Below are 20,681 nucleotides of genomic sequence, written 5' to 3'. Positions count from 1 at the left end.
GTACAGGCCCACCAGCTCCAAGCTTCCCTCACCCTGGCTTTCTGGAGGGACAGTGGCTGGAGGCAGCGAGGAGGCCTGCCTGCCCCACCCAGAGGCCAGCAGGGAAGCCCCCTCACAGGGAGATGGCACCCCCACCCCGACCACACCCGCCAGGCTGGACCTTCCTCCCCAGCCCCTCGGTCCGGCAGGAGGGCACCCGCGGGCAGAGGTTGGTGGGCAGGGTGGGCGGAGTGGGACAGTGGAGCGGCCGCCCGGCCCTCCGCGGGGCTCCATGCGGAGCTGACGGGCGATGAGAAGGCGGGAAGGGTTCCCTCCGGCCCCCAAACACGCCGAGGACACGTAAACGCGTGGCTCCAGGAAGGTGGCTGTGTTTTTTCCACTTAAGGGTCGTTTTTATTTTTCAGTGACAGCTGACGTACAATGGGGTGTTAGTCCCGGTTGTGCCCCAGTGACCAGGCCTCACGTAACCTGCTACGCGATCATCCCGGTCACCCACACCCGCCTGACCCAGCCAGTCACTGGAATGTCACTGACTAGGCTCCTGTGAGCGACACGGGAAGGGATGGAGACGAGCAGGTGGACGGTTACAGACTAGTCACGGCATGAAGCCACTGTATTAACCCACCATCCAGGTTGGGGGGCCTCCTCTGTGCCAGCCCCGTGTGCCACACCCCTGCCCCGAGTGCCTCGCAGGACCCCAACAGGTGTGTGGGGGGGTGGCAGGCGAGGAGTTTGTCTAGGCCAGTGATAGCGAACCTATGACACGCGTGTCAGAGGTGACACGCGAACTCATTTTTTTGGTTGATTTTTCTTTGTTAAATGGCATTTAAATATAGAAGATAAATATCAAAAATAGAAGTCTTTGTTTTCCCATGGTTGCAAATATCAAAAAATCTCTATATGTGACACGGCACCAGAGTTAAGTTAGGGTTTTTCAAAATGCTGACACGCCGAGCTCAAAAGGTTCGCCATCGCTGGCTCTAGGCCCTAAGGCAGTGGTTCTCCAGGGAGTCAGGGACCTGCCAGGAAGGACCCCCTCTGGACTCAGCCTCTGAGTGGGGGGCCAGGCTGCTCTGCTGCCTCCCCCGGGCCAGGCTGCCTGGTATCCTCATCTCAGGATGGGGGTGACGGTGGAGGGGGACATCGGCCCAGGGACCCCTTCCTCATCGCCAGCCCCCTCCTTGGTAATTACGGGCTCCAAGCAGAGACACGCTGAAGACTGTGCAGCCGGAGCCCAGGGCCCCGGCGGCCGTGGTGCGGGCTCGGGCAGGAGGGGCTGTCCTTTGCAGGCCCGCACAGACTTCCGCTTGTCTCTGGAGGACCGGCCTGTCCTGCCCCTCACCCGGGCCTGGCCCTGTCCCCTGGTCCTGTCAGTGTCCCCTGGGGGCCCAGGGAGGGTGGGCAGGGAGCTGACAGGCGTGACGCTTCTTTGTTGAATCTAGATCTTTCTTTCAAATGAAAAAATGTATGCTACCAAACTCTGCCGGCAGGCTGACCAGGTGGTGGCGTTGGGGGGGGAGGGGTGAGGTGGCGGAGGTCACTGCCGTCGGGCGGCCAGCTCTTGGAGGAAGCGGCTCTGGCTGGTGGCGAAGACCCGGACGCCGGGCTCCCGGTCCTTTTTGAGGTTTTCGAAAGCTCGGGGGGGAGGAGGGCCCAGTCAGGGGTGACCGGCCGTGCAGGCGGAGGGCCCTGCCCCTGGGTGCGGGGTGGGTGCGGGGTGGGTGTGGGTGGCAGGATGGGCCCAGGCCCCCCCTCCTCCGCCTTCCAAGCCGGCGGGGCTTCCGTCCCCAACCCCACCCACTTCGGCCCGAGGTTGCCCACCAGAGCCAGGCCCCGTCCCAGGTGGGGCCCATCCCAGGGGGCGTGGCCCCGTCCCAGGTGGGGCACATCCCAGGGGGCGGCCCTGTCCCAGGTGGGGCCCATCCCAGGGGGCGGCCCTGTCCCAGGTGGGGTCCATCCCAGGGGGCGGCCCTGTCCCAGGTGGGGTCCATCCCAGGGGGCGGCCCTGTCCCAGGTGGGGTCCATCCCAGGGGGCGGCCCTGTCCCAGGTGGGGCCCATCCCAGGGGGCGGCCCTGTCCCAGGTGGGGCCCATCCCAGGGGGCGGCCCTGTCCCAGGTGGGATCCATCCCAGGGGGCGGCCCTGTCCCAGGTGGGGCCCATCCCAGGGGGCGGCCCTGTCCCAGGTGGGGCCCATCCCAGGGGGCGCGGCCCTGTCCCAGGGGGCGGCAGGGGGCTGCTTACTGCACAGCAGCAGCTTCAGGTCCGCGTCGCTCACCACCTGGGACAGGGCCCGGGTGTGGTAGCAGGTGGTATAACCTAGGCAGGGGAGGGCATGCTGGCGGCGGCAGGGCTCCCAGGTGGGCGGCCTCCCTGTCTGCGTGGGGGCTCAGACCCACTCCTGCCCTTCCAAGGCCCCACCCCCCTTTTTCTTGCTAGTGGGCCCTGGCGTCCAGGTGCAGTGGTGTGCCCAGTGCTGGGTGGGAGGGCCAGGGTGCTCAGGCGGAGCAGGCTGCGGGTCCCCACGCGCGGGCGCCCCGGGCACCTAGGAAGAGCGCTGCCCAGGTCCTCATGCGGTGGCTGCAGCTGTGCAGGTAGCTGAGGGCCTGTGACAGGTGGATGCTGAACTCCTCCTGGCTCTGGGTCATCTGGCCCCGGACAGCGTGCCTGTCACTCGCTGGGACCTGCTCTCTGCCCCGCCTCCCTTCCGGCCCCTCGCCCCGCCCCGGCCCTTCAACCCAGACCCAGACACCCAATCCTCGCCCCAGGCCCCAATCCCCGCCCCAGGCCCCAAGCCCCGCCCCTCACCAGGCCCAAAAGCCACGCCCCCGCCCAGGCCACGCTGTAGGCCCCCGAGCTCCGCCCCCGCCCAGGCCCCTCAACCCCGCCCTGCCCCCGCCCCCTGCCCCAAGCCCCGCCCCAGCCCCCAAGCCCCGCCTCTCACCAGGCCCCAATCCCCGCCCCTCACCAGGCCCAAAAGCCCTGCCCCCGCCCAGGCCCCGCCCAGGCCCCCAAGCCCCGCCCCGCCCCCCCTCACCAGGCAGGACCAGAGGAAGTGGCGCGCGCTGAGGCCGCGCTCCCAGGCCAGCGCGCAGAAGAGGGTGTGCGGCAGCCGCCAGCGCAGCAGCGCCGCGCAGCGGTAGAAGGCGAACCGGGCCCGCTGCAGGGACGGCAGGGAGCGGTCACGCCGCCGGGGTCTGAGCCAGAGGCCCGGGCTGAGGCGGGGTCTGGGGCAGCCGCAGGGTGCGCTGTCCCTCCTGGCTCCCGGCTCCCTCCACTGCCAGCCGGGGTGCCCCCTCCTCCCAGCCGCCCCCGCCGGGCTCCTCCCTGTCCCCTGGGGAAACCAACGCAGGAGCCACACCTGCTGCTCCAGCGGACCCATCGCCCGGCGCACCCCGCCCCCCGGGTCCCCAGCCCCGCAGGGCAAAGGCCCACCCACAGGCACTGACCGTGGCGACGGCCGGGCAGCGGTCCCGCAGGTGCAGGAGCAGCGGCACCAGGCCCTGGTGCACCTGGGTCCGCAGGCTGCTGGGCTCCCTGCCCGCCATCGCTGCCACCAGGTCCCCGAACAGCGCCATGGCCGCCGCCCGGACCGCGTCCCGCTCCTGCAGGCCAGCGGCACGGCGTCACGGCCGAACCTGCCGGGGGCCCCGCCTCCACCCGACTTGGGGCTTCCCCGCCCCGGGTGGCCTGGGGCTCAGCTCCTCAGCGGGACGCCATCCCCCGGCTGGCTCGGGGCTCCCGAGGCAGGGCAGGGCCTCCCCCTCTACAGGGCCCGTGGGCGCTCGCTCCCGGGCCAGCCCCAGGCGCGAGAGGTCAGTGCTGCCACTCGGCCGCGTCCTGACCACCCGGTGCCACGCGTGCGTAGCGGGACGGGCGCACCTGCTAACCCGGCGAAGGGCAGCAGCCCCGGAGCCGGGCGCCCGCGGGAAGGGGAGGGCGCGGCGCCTCCTGGCGGCCACCGGGAGCTCCCGCCTCCGCCCCGGAAGAACGGGGCCCCGGAGGCGTGCGGAGGGGTGTCTGCCCCGCACACTCACGTCGTCAAAGAAGGAGCGGGCGTTGAGGGCGAGCGTGAGGCTGTGGGCGCCCGCGCCGTGCGCCCCCAGGCGGTGCAGCGCGTCGGCCACGGTGCCCATGACCCGCACCACCACCGGCTCGCTGCTCCGGAAGAAGCCCTTGAGGAAGAGCGGCAGCTGGCCGCGCAGCAGGCTTCCCTGGGGGGGGGGCGGGGGGGGGCCGACTGACTGCCTGTGGGCCCCCCCCTCCCCCGCTCTCCCCTGCCCGCCGGACCCAGAACAAACTCGGGTTCTCCTGGCGATGTCCCTCCCCAGACCCCAACCCCGACCCATCTGGGCGCCTGCACTGCCCTGCATCCCTCAGGGGGCTGGAGACAAAGAGGGGGGTCGTCAGGCTCCCACAACCCTGCCAAGAGGCCACCCCAGCCCGTTCTACAGACGAGGAAGCGGAGTCCCTAACGACCCGCGGAGAGGGAGGGAGCTGGGATTCCAGCCCCTGGGCCTGGCCTCCGCCTGGTGCCGGCGCCCCGCCTCACCTTCTCGGGGTGGAAGAGGATGTTCGCCAGCCCCTGCAGGCTCAGCACCCGCACCGCGGGGCTGGGGTCCCTGATGCTCTGCGCCAGCACCATCAGGGCGTCAGGTTCTGGGAGCACCTCCAGCAGGGCCGGGCTGTAGAGGAACTGGGGCCCCCCCAGGGCAGGCAGCTCGGGCCTGGCCCCCTTGCCCCTCCAGGGGTGGGCTCTAGGACCAGGGGTCAGTAGGGGTTTTGGGGTGGCGGTTGGCCAGCACCCTCTGGACACCCTGGTTAACAAGTATTGAAAACTGGCCTCCAGGCGGGTTCGACCCTTCCGGGTGTAGCTGGAGAAACAGGCTGGGAGGGGAAAGGGCTTTGCCCAAGGCCTCACGAGCAAGGCCGGGGCCAGCATCCCTCACCGCCTGCTCCTGGGGCCCTGGCACAGACCCTCGGAGAGTGATGTTCCTGCCAGTGGAGGGGGGGTGGGGCGGGAGCGGCCCAGGCTCCGATCTGGGTTTCCCCCTCCCAATGTCCTCATAGGAATGACACGCCCCCACTCAGCACTGTCCCCAGCTCACAGCGGCAAAGCCGGCCTCCCCGCGCCTGTCTGCTTCCAACTGCCACCTCCAGCGTCACAGTCGCGGGGGAACTGGGTCCCAGAGGGAGGGCGAGGACGGGCAGAACTTCTGGCCAGGGGTGCCCGACCTACACTCTGACCTCAGCCCTGCAGGGGGCCTGGGAGGGGGGACCCAGCCAGGAGCCCGCGTAGGAAGGAGGGTGAGAGGGGTCTGCCCCTCATCGGGGCAAGGTCCTGGCGTGGGTCCTGATGGGGCGCCTACGCAGCTGGAGGCGGGGTTCAGGCCTGGCGGAGGGCCCCTGCCCGCCCACCTACCTCATTGAGGATGAGGATGGCCACCTTCCTTGCCCGCTCCTCCCGGCTCTGCAGGCTGGGCAGCAGCTGGCTGGCCACGGCCTTGATCTGCCTGCAGGGGCTCTGCACCATGGCCCTGGGAGTGGGGGTGGGCAGGGGGGCGGGAGCTAGGTCATGGGAAAGCCCAGTGCCCACCTTCCCGCCACCACCCAACCCGGCCTGGGCCAGGCGGCTGGAGGTGCCACTGAGTGTGGGTGGGCACCATCTCAGAGTGGGCTTCCAGTCCCTCTGCAGCCGCTGGGTGCCACGCCTGGGCTGGGCATCGGGAGAGGGAGGAGCAGGCACGGCCCTGTCCCCTTAAGGGCTTCGGGCTGGGCTGGGGTCTGGGGAAGACGCCTGCAGCTCTGGGTTCACAGGGCACAGAGGTGTGCTCCTCCCTGCCCGCGGGCTGTGTGCACCTGCGTGAGCCCTGCCCCTACCTGGCCAGGAGGCCCACACCCTGTGGGTAGGTGTCCAGGGTGGTGAAGAGGTCCCAGGCATCCTGCAGCTCCAGGCGGGCAAAGTCCTGACAGTGGCCCGTGGTGAACAGCAGGCTCTTCAGTGCCTCCAGCGACATGCTGGGCGGGGGGCGGGGGGTCAGGGGTGTCACGGGCCAGTCCTGTCCCCGGGGAAGGTGCGCCTCCCAGCTTATTCCCGCCCTTGTGAACAGAAATGGTCAGTGTTCTGAGTCACAGGTTGGAGGGGTCCCAGCCGAGCCTTGAGGGACAGTGCCCTTTAAATGTGGGGCTAAGAGGCCGGCCGGTGTGGCTCAGCGGTTCAGCAGACCTATGACCCAGGAGGTCAGGGTTCAATTCCCGGTCAGGGCACATGCATGGGTTGCGGGCTCAATCCCCAGTGTGGGGTGTGCAGGAGGCAGCCGATCAATGATTCTCATCGATGGTTCTATCTTCCTCTCCCTCTCCCTTCCTCTCTGAAATCAATTAAAAAAAATTAAAAATAAATAAATGTGGGGCTAAGAGGCCAGAGAGGGCACAGGAGGGAGGGAGAGGAGAGCCAGGGCTGCGTGGTGGCATCAGGGAAGCCCAGAGAAGGGTCTGCAGCTCCTGACGGGAAGCCAGGCTGCACGGACACCTGCTCGCGTGTGGCAGAGAGCGCGCCAGCGTGGAGCTTGGTGACCCACTGCCGGCCAGCGACCCGGTGTCACTCCAGGCACCGCCCCTGCACGGGCTCGGGGGACCCGGTACGGACACACCCCCTACAAAGGAGCAAGTAGTCCAGAGGGTGACAGCCCGTCCTGGTCACACGGCCTGGCCAGGGTGGCAGAAGTGGCGTGGAACCAGCCCCCTGGCTCTGAGCCTGCGCTGTGAGGCCGTGGCCATGGGCCAGGCCCGCAGGAGGGTGCAGGTGCGGTGCAGGGCCCCTAAGAAGCAGGGAGCCTGCTCTGTGCCCGTCCCCGTCCAGGCCACCCCGCGCCTGTCCCATCCGCCCGGGCGTGTCAGCGTGCTCTGGGACCAGCCCATCACTCCTGCCAGCCACCTTCTGGGCAGATTTGCAAAACCAAGTGCCAGAGGCCGAAACGCCGCTGCTCGGGGTCCCGGGTGGCACCGACCCCAATGCCAGCCGGCTTGGCGTCTTGTCCAAGCCACGCCACGACAGAGGCGGCGGTTTCCAGGCCACTGGTCTCGGCCAGGGAGTGGGGCCGGCTCCAGAGAAGGGGCCTCGGGGCAGCGTGTTTTGTGACCCTGGTGTCAACGCTCGCTCAGAAGCTTCTGGCTTCCTGCCGCCTGTCCCCGTGGCCACCAGGGCTCCCGGAAGACGGCGTGGTCTGACCCGGGCCTTCTTGGGGCTCCTGCTCGGCCCTGCTGAGCCTGTGGACGCCTGGCCCCGAGGGGTGGGGCCGCGGAGGGGCCGGGCTGTGCAGGCAGCTTCCTCCTCCCGTCCCCGCCCTGCGTTCCAGGAGGAGGACGTTTTATTAGCTGATTAGGGAAGATTCATGCGTTCTGCGAGGCGATCTGACTAAAAAAGGAACTTGACGCACATTCGGATGCAGAAGCCATGCGAGATCAGCCGTGTTTTTCCCGGGGCCGCCTCGGGGAGAGCCGTTAAAGTGACAAACTGCGGGAAGCGCATCGTAACACAAACAAATGGGAGAGTGGGCCCGCGGCTTTAAAGACGGGCTCATGGGGCTTCTCCAGGCGGGGTCTGTGCCAAGGGAGACGGGCCCCACCCGCACCGCGGCCGCCATCCCAACGCCCGTCCACGCTGCCGGGCAGGGGAGGAGGTCAGCGGCCGTCCCGACCCGACAGCAGCGCCAAGCTGTCCCAGGTCCCGCGCCCGGGGTGAGGGGACCCAGAAGGCGTCTGCGGGCTGCGGGCTCCGGCTCAGGACGACTGGGCATTCAGTGGGGCTCAGGCGAAGCCTCTGACCCCATCCCTGCACGGACCATCCTCGGGGCAACGGGGCAAATAGGGCCCGTGCCCACCCGTGGAGCCCCGGGCGCCAGTTGGGCGCCCCTGCTGGGAGCACCCTCGGGTGACACATCAGTGGGTCACGTTCCTGCCTCCGGTGCGCCTCACGCCCACTGCTATGCCGGCCACAGGCGGGTTTGGAGGGTTGAACTGCGTCCCCCCAGTGATGTCAAAGCCCAGCCCCAGGCCCGGGAAGGCGGCCTTACTTGGAAACAAGGTCTTTGCAGATGGACACGCAGTGGGATGAGGTCATTAGGATGGCCCAGCCCCTCAGGAAGAGGGGAGGGAGACAGCCGCCCAGGGCGAGGGAGCGGGGAGGGAGGGGGAGGGGGAAGGGGAAGGAAAAGGGGAGGGAGGCCCAGGACGCGGGAGCCCCAGCGCAGGGCCAGGCAGGAAGGAGCTCCCCCAGGTTTCAGCGGGAGCGGCCCTGTGGGCACTGGCCGACTCGCCCCGGGAACTGTGAGCGGCCGAGTGCCCGTTGCTTTAAGCCGCCCGTCGGTGCCACTTGCCGCCTGAGGGGTCGGACACAGCATCCTCCGGGGCAGGCCTGCGGCCCCCTTACCTCAGGGGGCTGGACGCGGCGGCCCCCCGGGCGCCCGGGCGCGGCGGCGGCGGCTCCCAGGGCAGGTGCAGCTCCAGGACGTAGTGCACCTGCGTGAGGAGGGCCAGCAGCAGCTGCGGGAAGGCCTCCTGCACCGGCACCTTGAACTCCTGCGCCAGCTGCAGGCTGTGCAGCGTGCTGGTGGCCTGTCGGGCGGCAGCGGACGCTCACTGGAGCCCGGGCCAGGCCTGCCGACCGACCGTCCATCACACCCGCGGCCGCCCCGCCCTGCTCACGGGGCGAGCCCCTGAGGTGCCCTCCATGGGCCTGGCTCTGCCCACTCCCCTGCTGCCTTCTGCGCTTGGGTGGGGTATTCGGTCCAGAATGTCCTCAGGGGGGCACTGAGCGGCAATAACAAGGGCAGGGCAGGGCAGGGACACGGGCGTGCTGGGACACAGGGAGGGCCATCTGTGGACCCCACGCCGGCCCCTCCTCCTGGCCGGCTGGGCTGGGCAGGGCTGGGCTGGGTGCCCCCCCCCCCCCCCGGGCCTGGCACGCTGAGAGCACCCAGACACCGCTGAGATCTCCCTGAATGGCCACAGGATGTCGTCAGCCCCGTGGCAGTGGGTGACGGCCTGGGGGTGGCAGACTCACGGCCAGCAAGCGCAGGTGGGTCTTGTCCGCGGGCTGGGGGTCGCTGGGGCTGGGCCCGCCGGGCAGGGGCCTCTCCTGCAGCCAGGCCAGCAGGGTGGCCAGCACCAGGCGGCTCCCACGCCGCTCGGCCCCCAGCGCCCGCCACAGCTGGAAGGCGTGGCTGTGGGCAGAGAGGCACCGTGAGGGCTTGGCCAGCCAGCGTGCCATGACCGAGGCGTCAGGTGCCTGGAGAGGCGTGGCCAGGGGACGTGGGAGATGCCCCGGGCCCCGGTTCGTGGGTCTCCCCACCTTCAGGGTCTCGCCTCCAGCCCTGTCACCCCAGCTGCAGACTGACTCCGCCACCTGCCACGGCTCCCGAGTACCCGCAGGGCACGTCCAGCTGGCACTCAGAGCCACCGCCCTCTGGCCCCTGCCCTCTGACCTCCAGCCCCTGCCTGTCCTCCCTCCTCTCCTGCCTCTGGGCCTCCACAGATGCTATCATTCCTTGTGCTTGGAGCACCCCTCCTCACTGGCCTACTTCCACTGCCTCGCCAGCAGTCGCCTCCTCCTGGAAGCCTTCCTGGCTTCCTCCTCCTAGGCCTGGGCTTGCTGGGGTCCAGCTCCCCGGGGCCCAACCTGAGTCAAGTGAGGGGCCGTGACTGGCTGGCAGAGCTTTGCAGTGTCCCTGGGCCCATTCTGCAGACAGGGAAACAGAGGACAAGAGAGAAAGGATGTGCTCTGGTCAGGGCTCTCCTTGGAACTGGGAAGCTGGATGGGGGGCCAGACCTGCATGGTCCTATGCCCTTTCCGCCAGGTCCAAGGTCATGGTTCTGTGAGATCTGGGGGAGTCAGGGGGCGTTGGGGCTCCTGAGATGTAGGCGACTGTGAGGGCCCCGTTTTCTGGGCGAGGTGGTCTTGGGGCCTGAGTGGGAGGGGCTGGAGGGCAGGAGGGACTCTGGGACGGTGGGTCGGGGGGGGGGGTGGGCACAGTGGGCGGGCGGAGTGAGCTCTGCCCCCGGATTTAACACAGACCCCAGGAAGGCCACCCTAAGCCCTGGGAAGCCACCTGTGCCATCCGCCCCGGGCTTGGTGGGCACAGCAGCTCAGAGGACTCCGGAGGCTCCCTCGTGTGGTCACTGCCCCTCTGGACGGGTGGGGCCTTTGGAGTCAGGAGGGCCGGACTCAAATCCCCTCGGCCCCGAGCTGCCTGTGACCTTGAGCCGGCCATGTCCCTCTTTGGGGGCAAACCCTGCCGCCAGGGGTTTAAGTGAGGAGCGAGGCGCCCAGGTCCACGTTTCTATTCTGTCCCTGTGGGCGTCCGTCACTCAGTCAGCGTGTGTGTGTGTGTGTGCGCGTGTGTGTGTGTGCGTGTGCGTGTGCGTGTGTGTGTGCGCGCGGCCACACTGCGGGGAGTGGGAATGACTGGCTCTGACGTGGCGGAGACAGGGCTTGTGAGGCGTGGGGGTGGGGAGGGGACGGGGGAGGGTGCACCTGGTGCCGCCGACGGTGAGGGGGGCCCGGTGGTGAGGGGGGCTTGGTGGTGAGGGGGGCCCGGTGGTGAGGGGGGCTTGGTGGTGAGGGGGGCTTGGTGGTGAGGGGGGCCCGGTGGTGAGGGGGGCTTGGTGGTGAGGGGGGCCCGGTGGTGAGGGGGGCCCGGTGGTGAGGGGGGCTTGGTGGTGAGGGGGGCCCGGTGGTGAGGGGGGCTTGGTGGTGAGGGGGGCTTGGTGGTGAGGGGGGCCCGGTGGTGAGGGGGGCTTGGTGGTGAGGGGGGCCCGGTGGTGAGGGGGGCTTGGTGGTGAGGGGGGCCCCGTGGTGAGGGGGGCTTGGTGGTGAGGGGGGCCCCGTGGTGAGGGGGGCTTGGTGGTGAGGGGGGCCCCGTGGTGAGGGGGGCTTGGTGGTGAGGGGGGCCCCGTGGTGAGGGGGGCTTGGTGGTGAGGGGGGCCCCGTGGTGAGGGGGGCCCGGTGGTGAGGGGGGCTTGGTGGTGAGGGGGGCCCGGTGGTGAGGGGGGCTTGGTGGTGAGGGGGGCCCCGTGGTGAGGGGGGCTTGGTGGTGAGGGGGGCCCGGTGGTGAGGGGGGCAGTCGGGAGGCTTCAGACACAAAAGGGAGACATTTAAGGGCCTGAAAGAGAAAAGAACCCAGAACACTGGAGGTCTCGTGACCCTTCACCTGCCGCCAAACCCAGAACCGGCCTGAGTGGCTGCGTTTCCGTTCTGACGGAAGAGGGTGCCGCTGAACGGGAAGTCCCAGAAAGGGCCCCGCAGGGTTTCCTGCCGACAGGAACCGGGTTAACGGATCCATCTGACCGCGCAGGAGTCAGAGACAGACTCAACACCGAGGGAGGGACCCTCCCCTGAAACCACCGGAGGCAGCAAAGGCGTCAGGTGACTCCAGGGCAGTCCCACGCTCCGCCAGCGCCTACACAGGACCGTCCGCTCGGACTGTAAATGCCAAGACACACACGCCTCTGGAAAGACAGGAAGCGAGAGCTGATGGAGTTCGGGAGAGAGAGGGAGGAAGTGGCAACGCTCGCTCAGAAAATAACACCCAGCCTGGCGCTTTTAAAAGATGCCTGATTGCCCAGCCGGCGTGGCTCCGTGGTTGAGCTCTGACCTACGAACCAGGAGGTTGCGTGCAGCCGATCTCTCTACCCCTCTCCCTTCCTCTCTCCCTAAAATCAATAAAAACATATTAAAAAAACCCCACACAAGACAAGAGTGATAAGACTCAAGTGAAAACGGAATAAAGGGCCTGGAGGAAAAGCAGTAAAAGCGATCGAGAGAATGAAGTGAACGTAAGGAGGAAGCCAGAAGGACCGCGAGAAGGTGCTGGGCGAGAAGCGGTGAGGAGGGAACAGCTTCGAATCACCGGACTCTCTGAAGAAGCAAAGCAGCATCGGAACAAACGAATATTTAAAACCACAACCAAGAGGACTTTTCAGAAACAACAGCAACAACAAAAATACTTAACCCCAGAAAAGCGAGGACCCGGAGACAGTCCTTAGTGTAACTATTACTTTCAAAGATCAAGGGGGAATCTGCAAAAAAAGGGCAAACAAGCCTTTGTCATCAGACTCTCCAAAGACGAAGCGGGGCTGCAACCGAGCAGCCCGGAGAAGACACCTCCGGAAGGAAAGCGCGAACCGAGGGCTTTATACCCAGACCAGCCGTCCGCCACGCACACGACCTCCAACATAAGGAACCTGGGCGGTCCGACGCCAGGCGCCCTCCTGGAGGGACCTGTCAGGAGATGGGTGTCACCAGCTGAGTGACCGGACACGGCAGCCAAGGGACCCGGTAATGATGCGACCACGACCGGTGCGGGCCAGATCCAGGTGGGGGAGGGAGCGAGAGGTGTCTGTGCCCAGGAACCACGTCTCGAGGCCCCGCGGCAGGAGCGTGGTGGGTGGGAGTCAGAGCTGAGATGGGAGGGAGGAAGAGGACCCCAGCCACCTCCGGACTTGGGTTGGAGGCCTGTGGTGGCCCCCGGGAGGGGGGCAGGTTGGAGGAGGGGGTCCTTGGAGGATTAGAAGGAAGGAGGCTCTGGTGTGGTGGGGGGTAGTCAGGACCCCTTTCTGCACAGTGACGGGGTCGAGGCTGGGCAGGGTGTTTCAGGTGGGGCACGGATAGAATGCAAGGCGAGCAGGGCCTCTGCAGGGCCCGCCCCAGGAGGTGCGCGATCCAGGAGCAGGTCAGCTGGGGGAGGCCGGAGGGTGGGGCGGGGGGTCATGAGGGAAGGGGGGCCGGGCACCTGTCCAGGGTGATGGAGAAGTCCAGGAAGGCGGCCACCAGCTCGGGGGTGTGGTTCCGGGCCAGCAGGGTGATGGCCTGCAGAGCATCCTCCTTGGCTTGGGGGATGCGGACGGAGCAGAGCTGCAGGTGGATGGCCTGGCCCAGGTTGGCAACCTGCGCGGGAGGGCGTGTGGGGGAGAGGGCCGGTCTGAGCGGGGCGGCCAGGCCCGTCCTGGGAGCCTAGGGGGACGGAGGCCCTGCCCTGGTGAGCGTGGAACTCTCCTGAGTGGCCCTGAGCTTGAGCCTGATGGGGAGACACAGGCCTGCCCAGGGTGGTCTGAGGGAGGAGGCGCGGCCCTGCCTGGACACAGGGTCAGAAGGGGCGTCCCCACCTGAGAGGGAGAGTCCCACTGCCTTTCGCAGGTACTGAGGCCTTCCACTCCGTCTAAACGTTGCCCAGTCCTGGAGGGGTCAGACGCACCCATCTCGTCACCTCCTGATGGCGCCGCTGGGGCCTACACGGTTCTCTGTGCCCGGGGTACCCTCCCTCCCCTGTCCACGCCCAGCCCCAGGATCTCCCACGCGAGGCTTGGTCTGCAGGACCCCGCATTTGTCACTCTCCTTCTGGGGCGCTGCCCGCTAGGCACACTCCCTCCCTTTGCATGACCCGTGCTGTCCTGGCTCATCTGCCCGGGTCTGCGCACGGGGTCCCCGAGATGTCGGGTCCCCTGGCCGTGCCTCCTCTTCCCCAGCCCCACCTACGGCTCACGCTGCGCCTGTCTGCTGCTTGCCCCTGCGCACACCACCGGGCCCAGCACACCTGCTCGGGCCATTCCCTCCTTCCCTCCCCCCTCGGAACCTATCAGGGTGGGGGGTCTGTGTCTCCCCCACAGGCTCAAGCTCAGGTCCACGCCTTGGCCCAGAGGCCCCAGCCCTTGGGTGTGACTGGCCACCCCTCTGCCCGCCGGGTCTCCGCCGCCCTCACAGTCTCCAGCTTGGGCCCGTGCTCCTGGACGGCAGTGAGCAGCACGCGGGCGGCCGCCTGCACGCGGAAGGGGCTGGTGGAGCCCAGGCCTTCGACGGCCGTCCAGATGAGGTCGGTCAGCTCTGCCTGCGTGAGAAGCTTCATGACCTCCTGTGGCGGCAGGAGGGGAGGCGGCGTCACTGCGGGGCCCCTGCCCCAGCGCCGCGCCCCGCCTCGGCTCGCACCCCTTCTCCCCTGCTCCAGGCGCCTCAGTCTATGAGCAGCTCCACACTCCTGAGCCCACTCCTCCGGGTCCATAGTGGATGTCAGAATACTTATTAGAATTTTTTAAAAAATATATTTTTATTGACCTCCTACAGAGAGGAAGGAAGAGGGATAGAGAGCTAGAAACATCAATGAGAGAGAAACATCGATCTGCTGTCTCCTGCATACCCTCTACTCGGGATGTGCCTGCAACCACGGTACATGCCCTTGACCGGAATCAAACCTGGGACCCTTCAGTCTGCAGGTGGATGCTCTATCCACTGAGCCAAACCGGTCAGGGCTATTAGAATCTCATTATTCTGAAATTTTAGTGAAATCTTTGTGAGAATGTTAGGCGATTAGTTGTTAGAATGTTAAAATCATTTCAGTGAAATATTTGTAGTTCATACTAACTTTTAAAAAGGAATATTAGGCTGTTACAAATCTGGTTAGAACATTTGTTAGAAGGTTAAATTGTTTTCTAAAATGTCAAATTTTGGTTAAAGTTCTAGTATGTAGAAGGTTTGGGAAGGAATTCAACTTGGAATGGTGGTTAGGTACCCAGAGTCCTCGAGTCCTGCCGGCTCAGGAAGGTCAACACCCAGAGCATGAGAACGTGAGGGGGGTGACAGTGATGGAGGCTTAGTGGTGGGGCATTGGTGATGGTGGAGATGACAGGGTGGTGGTGGTGATGCTGGTGATGAGGGTGATGGTGATGGTGGTGGTGATGATGATGGTGGTGATAATGGTGATGGTGATGAAGGTGGTGATGATGGTGATGATGGTAATGAGGATGGGGTGATGGTGGTGGTAGTGGTGGTGATGGTGATGGTGATGGTAATGAGGATGGGGTGATGGTGGTGATGGTGGTGATGGTGATGGTGGTGATAATGGTGGTGGTGGTGATGATGGTAATGAGGATGGGGTGATGGTGGTGATGGTGGTGGTGATGCTGGTGGTTGTGTGATGATGATGGTGATGATGGTGTTGAGGGTGATGGTGATGGTGATGACGGTGGTAGTGATAGTGGTGGTGGTGATGCTGGTGGTTGTGTGATGATGGTGGTGGTGGTGATAATGGTGATGAGGATGATGGTGATGGTGATAGTGGTGGTGGTGATGCTGGCGGTTGTGTGATGATGGTGGTGGTGGTGATAATGGTGATGAGGATGATGGTGATGGTGATGAAGGTGGTGGTGATGGTGGTGATGATGGTAGTGAGGATGGTGGTGATGGTGATGAAGGTGGTGGTGATGGTGATGATAGTGGTGATGAATGTGGTGCTAGTGATGAAGGTGTAGTGTATACAGACCATCTGAGGAATCAGAACTTGGGACTAGAACCAAGGCCTGTTCTCAAACGACCTACCATCCCTGGATTAGCAGACCCCCCACCTCTCCCTCTGTGCTCCTGTCTGTCACTGTCACTTGTCCAAGGGAGACCCAGAGCTGAGCACCTGCCCTGTGTTCAGGGACAGTGCAGAGTGAGAGGCCGCCCCTGCCCAGTCCTGGTAGCTCGTCCACCTGAGGGCCTGGTGCTCTGGGCCCTTCCCCACGGTCCCCACTGCTCCCCTCCCTTCCTGCTCTGCCTCTGCCCCTGGCCCAGGCTTTTGGGCATAAATAGAAGCCAACCCAGGTTTTTCCGCTCTGGCCCTGGACCTCAGGGCTTCAGGTCTTCCGCACGGAACTTCCACGGCCTCACTGACAGCTCACGGCGCTGCAGATGCTGGTTCTGGGATCAGCCAGGACCAGACTCAGAACCCGCGGGGCCCTGACCGCTTCTTCAGCATTTGGTTCAACCGAGTGGCCGTGTACGGGAGGCTGGCTCTCCCACCAGGCCCTGCTGAGCCCTGCGTCGGGGCCGGGGTGCGCGCGGTCTAACGGGGGAGCCTGGCCAGCACAATGAGCACAGGGTCTTCACGAGCATGAGCTCAACACCAAGAACGGGCGAGCCGAGGTCACGTGTCAGACACCACGGACGGCTCACTCGGAACTCGAGGCTCCACGCGACACCCGTCCATGCCAGCCCCGACACGCCAGCCCCGACACGCCCCGACACACCCGCTCGGCCCGTGCACCTGCAGGGGGCAGTGCAGCTCAAATCAGATGCGCAGGGTCACAAAGACACGGGTTTCATGGTGGTGAGAGGGGCGTGGGCGCACGCTGGCCTCCTCCCAGCCACTGGCCACGGAGGGTCTGGCCAAGGGACAGCAGGTGGCGGGGGGCGGGGAGACAGGACTGGCTTCGGAGGGCGGGCCTTTCGGAGGCTAAGAAAGGCGCCTGCGAAGATGAGGAGGGCGGGCCTGCTCCTGCCCAGTGCGTGCCTGCGGGAACCAGCTGCCAAGGGCAGGAGGTTGTGGGGCGCCTCAGAGAACACCTCCCCGGCCAGCCGCCCCGCGGGCACCATTTGTTGGGTGCTCGTGGAGGCTGGGGTGCCACCAACACCACTCCGCCCATTTCACAGAGGAAGACTGAGGCTCAGAGAGGAGGGGCTTGTCCAAGGCCGAAGCAGGGAGAGAAGGAGCTGGGACCCCAGCATCTGTGCCCAGCTCCTCCCTCCACCCCCCCCCCCCAGGCCAGGCCAGCGGCCAGGGCTCCCCCAAAGCTCTCAGTTAACCACCAGAGACGCAGATGAGATCCTGGCCTAGGTTTAATACTCATGCCCTGGCCCAGGTGCTGACCCCTGGGTCCAGCCAGGCCACGCCAGCAGCCGGAACCGGCACCTCCTCAGAGGGGTCGACAGCGGGGGTGGGAGGAGAGCATGGCCACGGTCCCCCACCCGGACCTGCCCACGATTCTCAGGGCCTTGACCTTGGTGACTTGGTGGCTGCTCAGCTGGAAGAGCTGGTCCTTCGGGAACGCTGCCACCCGGGGCGCGGGGGGCGCGGCCTTCTGGTCTCCACTGCTCCAGAGCAGGGCCTCGTCCTGGCCGGCGGGGGCCAGCTCCTTGGGGACCGGCTCCTTCACCTGCGCAGCCCCTGCAGGCCGGGGGGCAGTGGGCGGGGTGAGCGCCGGGCAAGGGTGGGCTTGGGGACTAGGCTGGGACAGGCAGGGGTTAGGGTCGCTGGTAGGCAGGGTCAGGGCTGGGTCCAAGTTTGGGGATGGGACGCAGAGAGGTTCTGGGGGCCTCTGTGGGGTTAGAGGTAGGTTTGGGGCAGGCTGGGGGGAGCTGAGTTCAGGGGTGCGGCATCAGCAGAGGCGGGGTGGCCGTGGGCCCCGTGGTGAGGTGGCTCGCGGTGCTGGCCGGCGGGAGCTCACCTCTCTGGTGTACCAGGAGCTGGTGGAGGTGGCCCAGGCCCTCCAGGCTGGAGTGCTGGGTGGCCTGGTCGGGGTCCTGGCACAGAATCCCCAGCATGCCCACCAGCTGCCCGAGCCGCTTGAAGTCCTCTTTCGGCTGCAGGGAGAGTGGGGGCTGATGGCAGAACCCACCCACGGAGCCCCCTGCCCCGCCCTCACCCCAGCACCAGGGTCAGGTGCCTCCAGGCATGTGGCCGGGCTGGGACTCGGCTGGGGTGAACTTTAAGGGGTGGCCCACACACGCAGAAAGCAAGAGAAATCACATTTCACGCGCTATTTAGAAACATCAGCGTGACCAGGAAAACCCCATCTGGAAATAAGCTTCAAAACTGTAAACAAAGACAGCGAGGGACTCTCCGCTCCCCTGAGGGCACCTCACTGGTCTCACCGGAGCCGAGACCTGGGAGTCAGGCAGCCGGGCTACCGTGTGCGGAGGTGGTCGTTCAAAACATCGCGTTTACATGTTACTGATCTTGGCTGCAGTGTTTGGTGCCCCCAGAGTGTGGTGCCCCCAGAGTGTTGCGCCCCAGGCGAGCTCGCCTCACCCCCGACTGCGTTCTGCGCTGTGGAAACTGATTTCGAGTAGATTGAAGCCACTTTGAACCCATCTGGAGGGGCTTCCTCCTCCGCGTGGGGAGCTGGCGGCGTCTGCACTGAGCTCCCGGCAGAGCCACCCTGCTCCCCACGGCCAGGCCCAGCGCCCCGCCTTCCGAGAAGGCGCCCTCCGGGCATCAGGCCCAGGAACTAATTTCCGTATCTCCCGCGAGGCTCCCTAAGGAGTTAGTGCTGATTTTGGCTGATAGACCAAGTACAACTCACTCCCTGAACACGGGCTGCTGTCCATTCAACCGGGGGGCCAGCGCCACAGATGGGGGTTCAGCTGGGACCCAGGAACCGATGGGGGTCGATGGACGGAGGGCGTGGGATGGGGGTGCCCCGGGCAGTAACTGCTAAGCCTCGTCCGGGGCAGGCCGCACACCTTAGGAGCCCTTAGCGGCCCCCACTCCATCCGATCCCCGCTGTGTCTCTCCGGGGAAGAAACTCAACTCAGGGTGGGGCTTCCAGGGCCTTGGACCGGAGCCCAGGCTCCTGGGTCAAGGGTCAGGGCGCAGCCAGGCGGACTTCAGAGTCCTTAATCCTGCCCCGCCCCCCCGCAGCCTGCTTCCTCTTATGAAAAGAGGGGACTCCCTGGCCACCGCAGGGCACTCAGGGATCCACCCCGTGTGGGTGGCAGGGCACAGGGAGCTTGAACCCTGAGAGCTCTGGCAGGCTCTGGGAGGGGCCGGTTTGGCTGGGACGGCAGAGGCGGTGGGGTGTGGGGCCCGGGTACTCACGTCCAGGTAGAGGTTATTGCTCAGGAATCTGAGGAGGCTCATGCAGCTCTTCACAGCCCGCTGCCGCTCGTGCGCCTTCTCCGACGCCAGCCACACATACAGATGCTGTGGTTGGGGCGGGCAAGGAAGGGTGCTGCAGCCCGGGACCCAACTCCGGCCAGGCTCCGCCCTGCCTCAGGCCCCGCCCACCACAGCAAGGCCACGCCCTCATTCCCTACCCCGCCCACCGTGGCTCAGGCCCTGCCCCCTGGCAAGGAACTGTCCTATAAGCCAGGTGCAGGCTCAGACCCCGCCCCCTGGCAGGGAACTGTCCTATAAGCCAGGTGCAGGCTCAGACCCCGCCCCCTGGCAGGGAACTGTCCTATAAGCCAGGTGCAGGCTCAGACCCCGCCCCCTGGCAGGGAACTGTCCTATAAGCCAGGTGCAGGCTCAGACCCCGCCCCCTGGCAGGGAACTGTCCTATAAGCCAGGTGCAGGCTCAGACCCCGCCCCCTGGCAGGGAACTGTCCTATAAGCCAGGTGCAGGCTCAGACCCCGCCCCCTGGCAGGGAACTGTCCTATAAGCCAGGGCCTCCAGGGGTGGGCAAACTTTTTGACTCGAGGGCCACAGTGGGTTCTTAAACTGGACCGGAGGGCCGGAACAAAAGCATGGATGGAGTGTTTGTGTGAACTAATATACATTCAAAGTAAACATCATTACATAAAAGGGTACGGTCTTTTTTTTTGTTTTATTCATTTCAAACGGGCCAGATTCGGCCCGCCGGCCGTAGTTTGCCCACGGCTGATTCTAGGCTCAGGCTCTGCCCTGCCGCAGGCCCCGCCCACCACAGCAAGGCCACGCCCTCATTCCCTACCCCACCCACTGCGGCTCAGGCCCCGCCCCCTGGCAAGGAACTGTCCTATAAGCCAGGCTCAGGCTCCGCCCACCGCGGCTCAGGCCCCGCCCCCTGGCAAGGAGCAGGTTGATGAGCCAGGCTCAGGAGCCGGGTGCACCTTGTCTCCTCTGGGCCATCCTCCTCGCTCACCCTCGGACCCAGCCCTGCCGGTGCCCGCCCCGCACAGCGCCCCCTCACCGACAGCAGGAAGTGCAGCTCCTCCGCCGTGGGGTTCTGTGTGATGAAGGTCTGCATCATCTGGTCCAGCGCCTCCGCGGTCTGGTTGTAGAGGTTCTGTGTGGGACGATACACCGCCAGGTGGCACCACGCCCCGTGGGCGGCTGGAGGCGGAGGCCTGCGCGGGGCGGCGTGCTTTTGGCCTCTCAGTGCTAGGGGTGCCCACTTCCTGCAGACCCCCGGCCGGGCTGCCCACCCTACTTGGCAGGTGGTGGGGCTGGGCAGGAGGGCGGTCTGGCCGGCCCAAGGGCACAGGCTTCCCAGTGGCCGAGGCAAGTTCCTTTCGCGCAGGGCTGGCTCCGCGGGAGGGCAGCGCAGAGGCTGGCCTGGGAAGGCCTGCGGGTGCCCCCACTGCTCTGCCATCGCCGTCATGGAACGCTTAGTGGACTTTAAACACGAGCCCTGCATTTCCACTTTGCAGGGGTCCTGGCAAGTCTGCATCTGGTTCCAATTCTTGGGTCCCCCATACAGGCCCCCACTCTTTACCGCTTGGTTCACCAGGGCGAGCTCAGGGGGGAGGGGCCGCAGAAATGGCGCAGCCCACCCTCCATCGGAGCCCCCAGGGGCAGAGCCGCCTTCTCCCTGGGTCCCTCGGGAGCTCCCAGGCCTGGGCATAGCAGGGGCTCAGTTAGCACGAGTGCCCTTCCAAGGCAGAGCGCCTTTCCAGAGCAGCAGGCAGAGCCGGACCCCTGCCCGGGGCCCCTGGGAGAGGCGGACCCCTGCCTGGGGCCCCTGGGAGAGGCAGACCCCTGCCCGGGGCCCCTGGGAGAGGCGGACCCCTGCCCGGAGCCCCTGGGAGAGGCGGACCCCTGCCCGGGGCCCCTCGGAGAGGCAGACCCCTGCCCGGGGCCCCTCGGAGAGGCAGACCCCTGCCTGGGGCCCCTGGGAGAGGCGGACACCTGCCCGGAGCCCCTGGGAGAGGCGGACACCTGCCCGGAGCCC

General features: G+C 66.3%; 1 protein-coding gene across 1 annotated transcript in view; it reads right to left on the bottom strand.

Annotated features, from left to right (window-relative positions):
- Window positions 1–914: 914 nt before the first annotated feature.
- Window positions 915–20,681, bottom strand: part of LOC118670463 (maestro heat-like repeat family member 5) — a 35,368-nt gene continuing 15,601 nt past the window's right edge. The window contains exons 14-30 of the mRNA XM_036337500.1: window positions 19,701–19,796; window positions 18,628–18,732; window positions 17,241–17,390; window positions 16,808–16,963; window positions 13,756–13,905; window positions 12,790–12,944; window positions 9,063–9,222; window positions 8,430–8,614; window positions 5,879–6,016; window positions 5,421–5,535; window positions 4,551–4,694; window positions 4,036–4,212; window positions 3,448–3,603; window positions 3,036–3,158; window positions 2,544–2,646; window positions 2,243–2,317; window positions 915–1,635 (exon numbers count right to left, since the gene is read on the bottom strand). Coding sequence (XP_036193393.1) covers window positions 1,538–1,635; window positions 2,243–2,317; window positions 2,544–2,646; window positions 3,036–3,158; window positions 3,448–3,603; window positions 4,036–4,212; window positions 4,551–4,694; window positions 5,421–5,535; window positions 5,879–6,016; window positions 8,430–8,614; window positions 9,063–9,222; window positions 12,790–12,944; window positions 13,756–13,905; window positions 16,808–16,963; window positions 17,241–17,390; window positions 18,628–18,732; window positions 19,701–19,796 — 2,286 coding nt within the window. The 3' untranslated portion in view covers window positions 915–1,537. The remainder of the gene's footprint in view (window positions 1,636–2,242; window positions 2,318–2,543; window positions 2,647–3,035; window positions 3,159–3,447; window positions 3,604–4,035; window positions 4,213–4,550; window positions 4,695–5,420; window positions 5,536–5,878; window positions 6,017–8,429; window positions 8,615–9,062; window positions 9,223–12,789; window positions 12,945–13,755; window positions 13,906–16,807; window positions 16,964–17,240; window positions 17,391–18,627; window positions 18,733–19,700; window positions 19,797–20,681) is intronic.

This window comes from Myotis myotis, unplaced genomic scaffold (genome assembly GCF_014108235.1).
Source record: "Myotis myotis isolate mMyoMyo1 unplaced genomic scaffold, mMyoMyo1.p scaffold_m19_p_16, whole genome shotgun sequence".
Classification (NCBI taxonomy): Eukaryota; Metazoa; Chordata; class Mammalia; order Chiroptera; family Vespertilionidae; genus Myotis; species Myotis myotis.
Note: the sequence above shows the minus strand (reverse complement) of the source record. Positions and strands in the feature narration are given on the sequence as shown.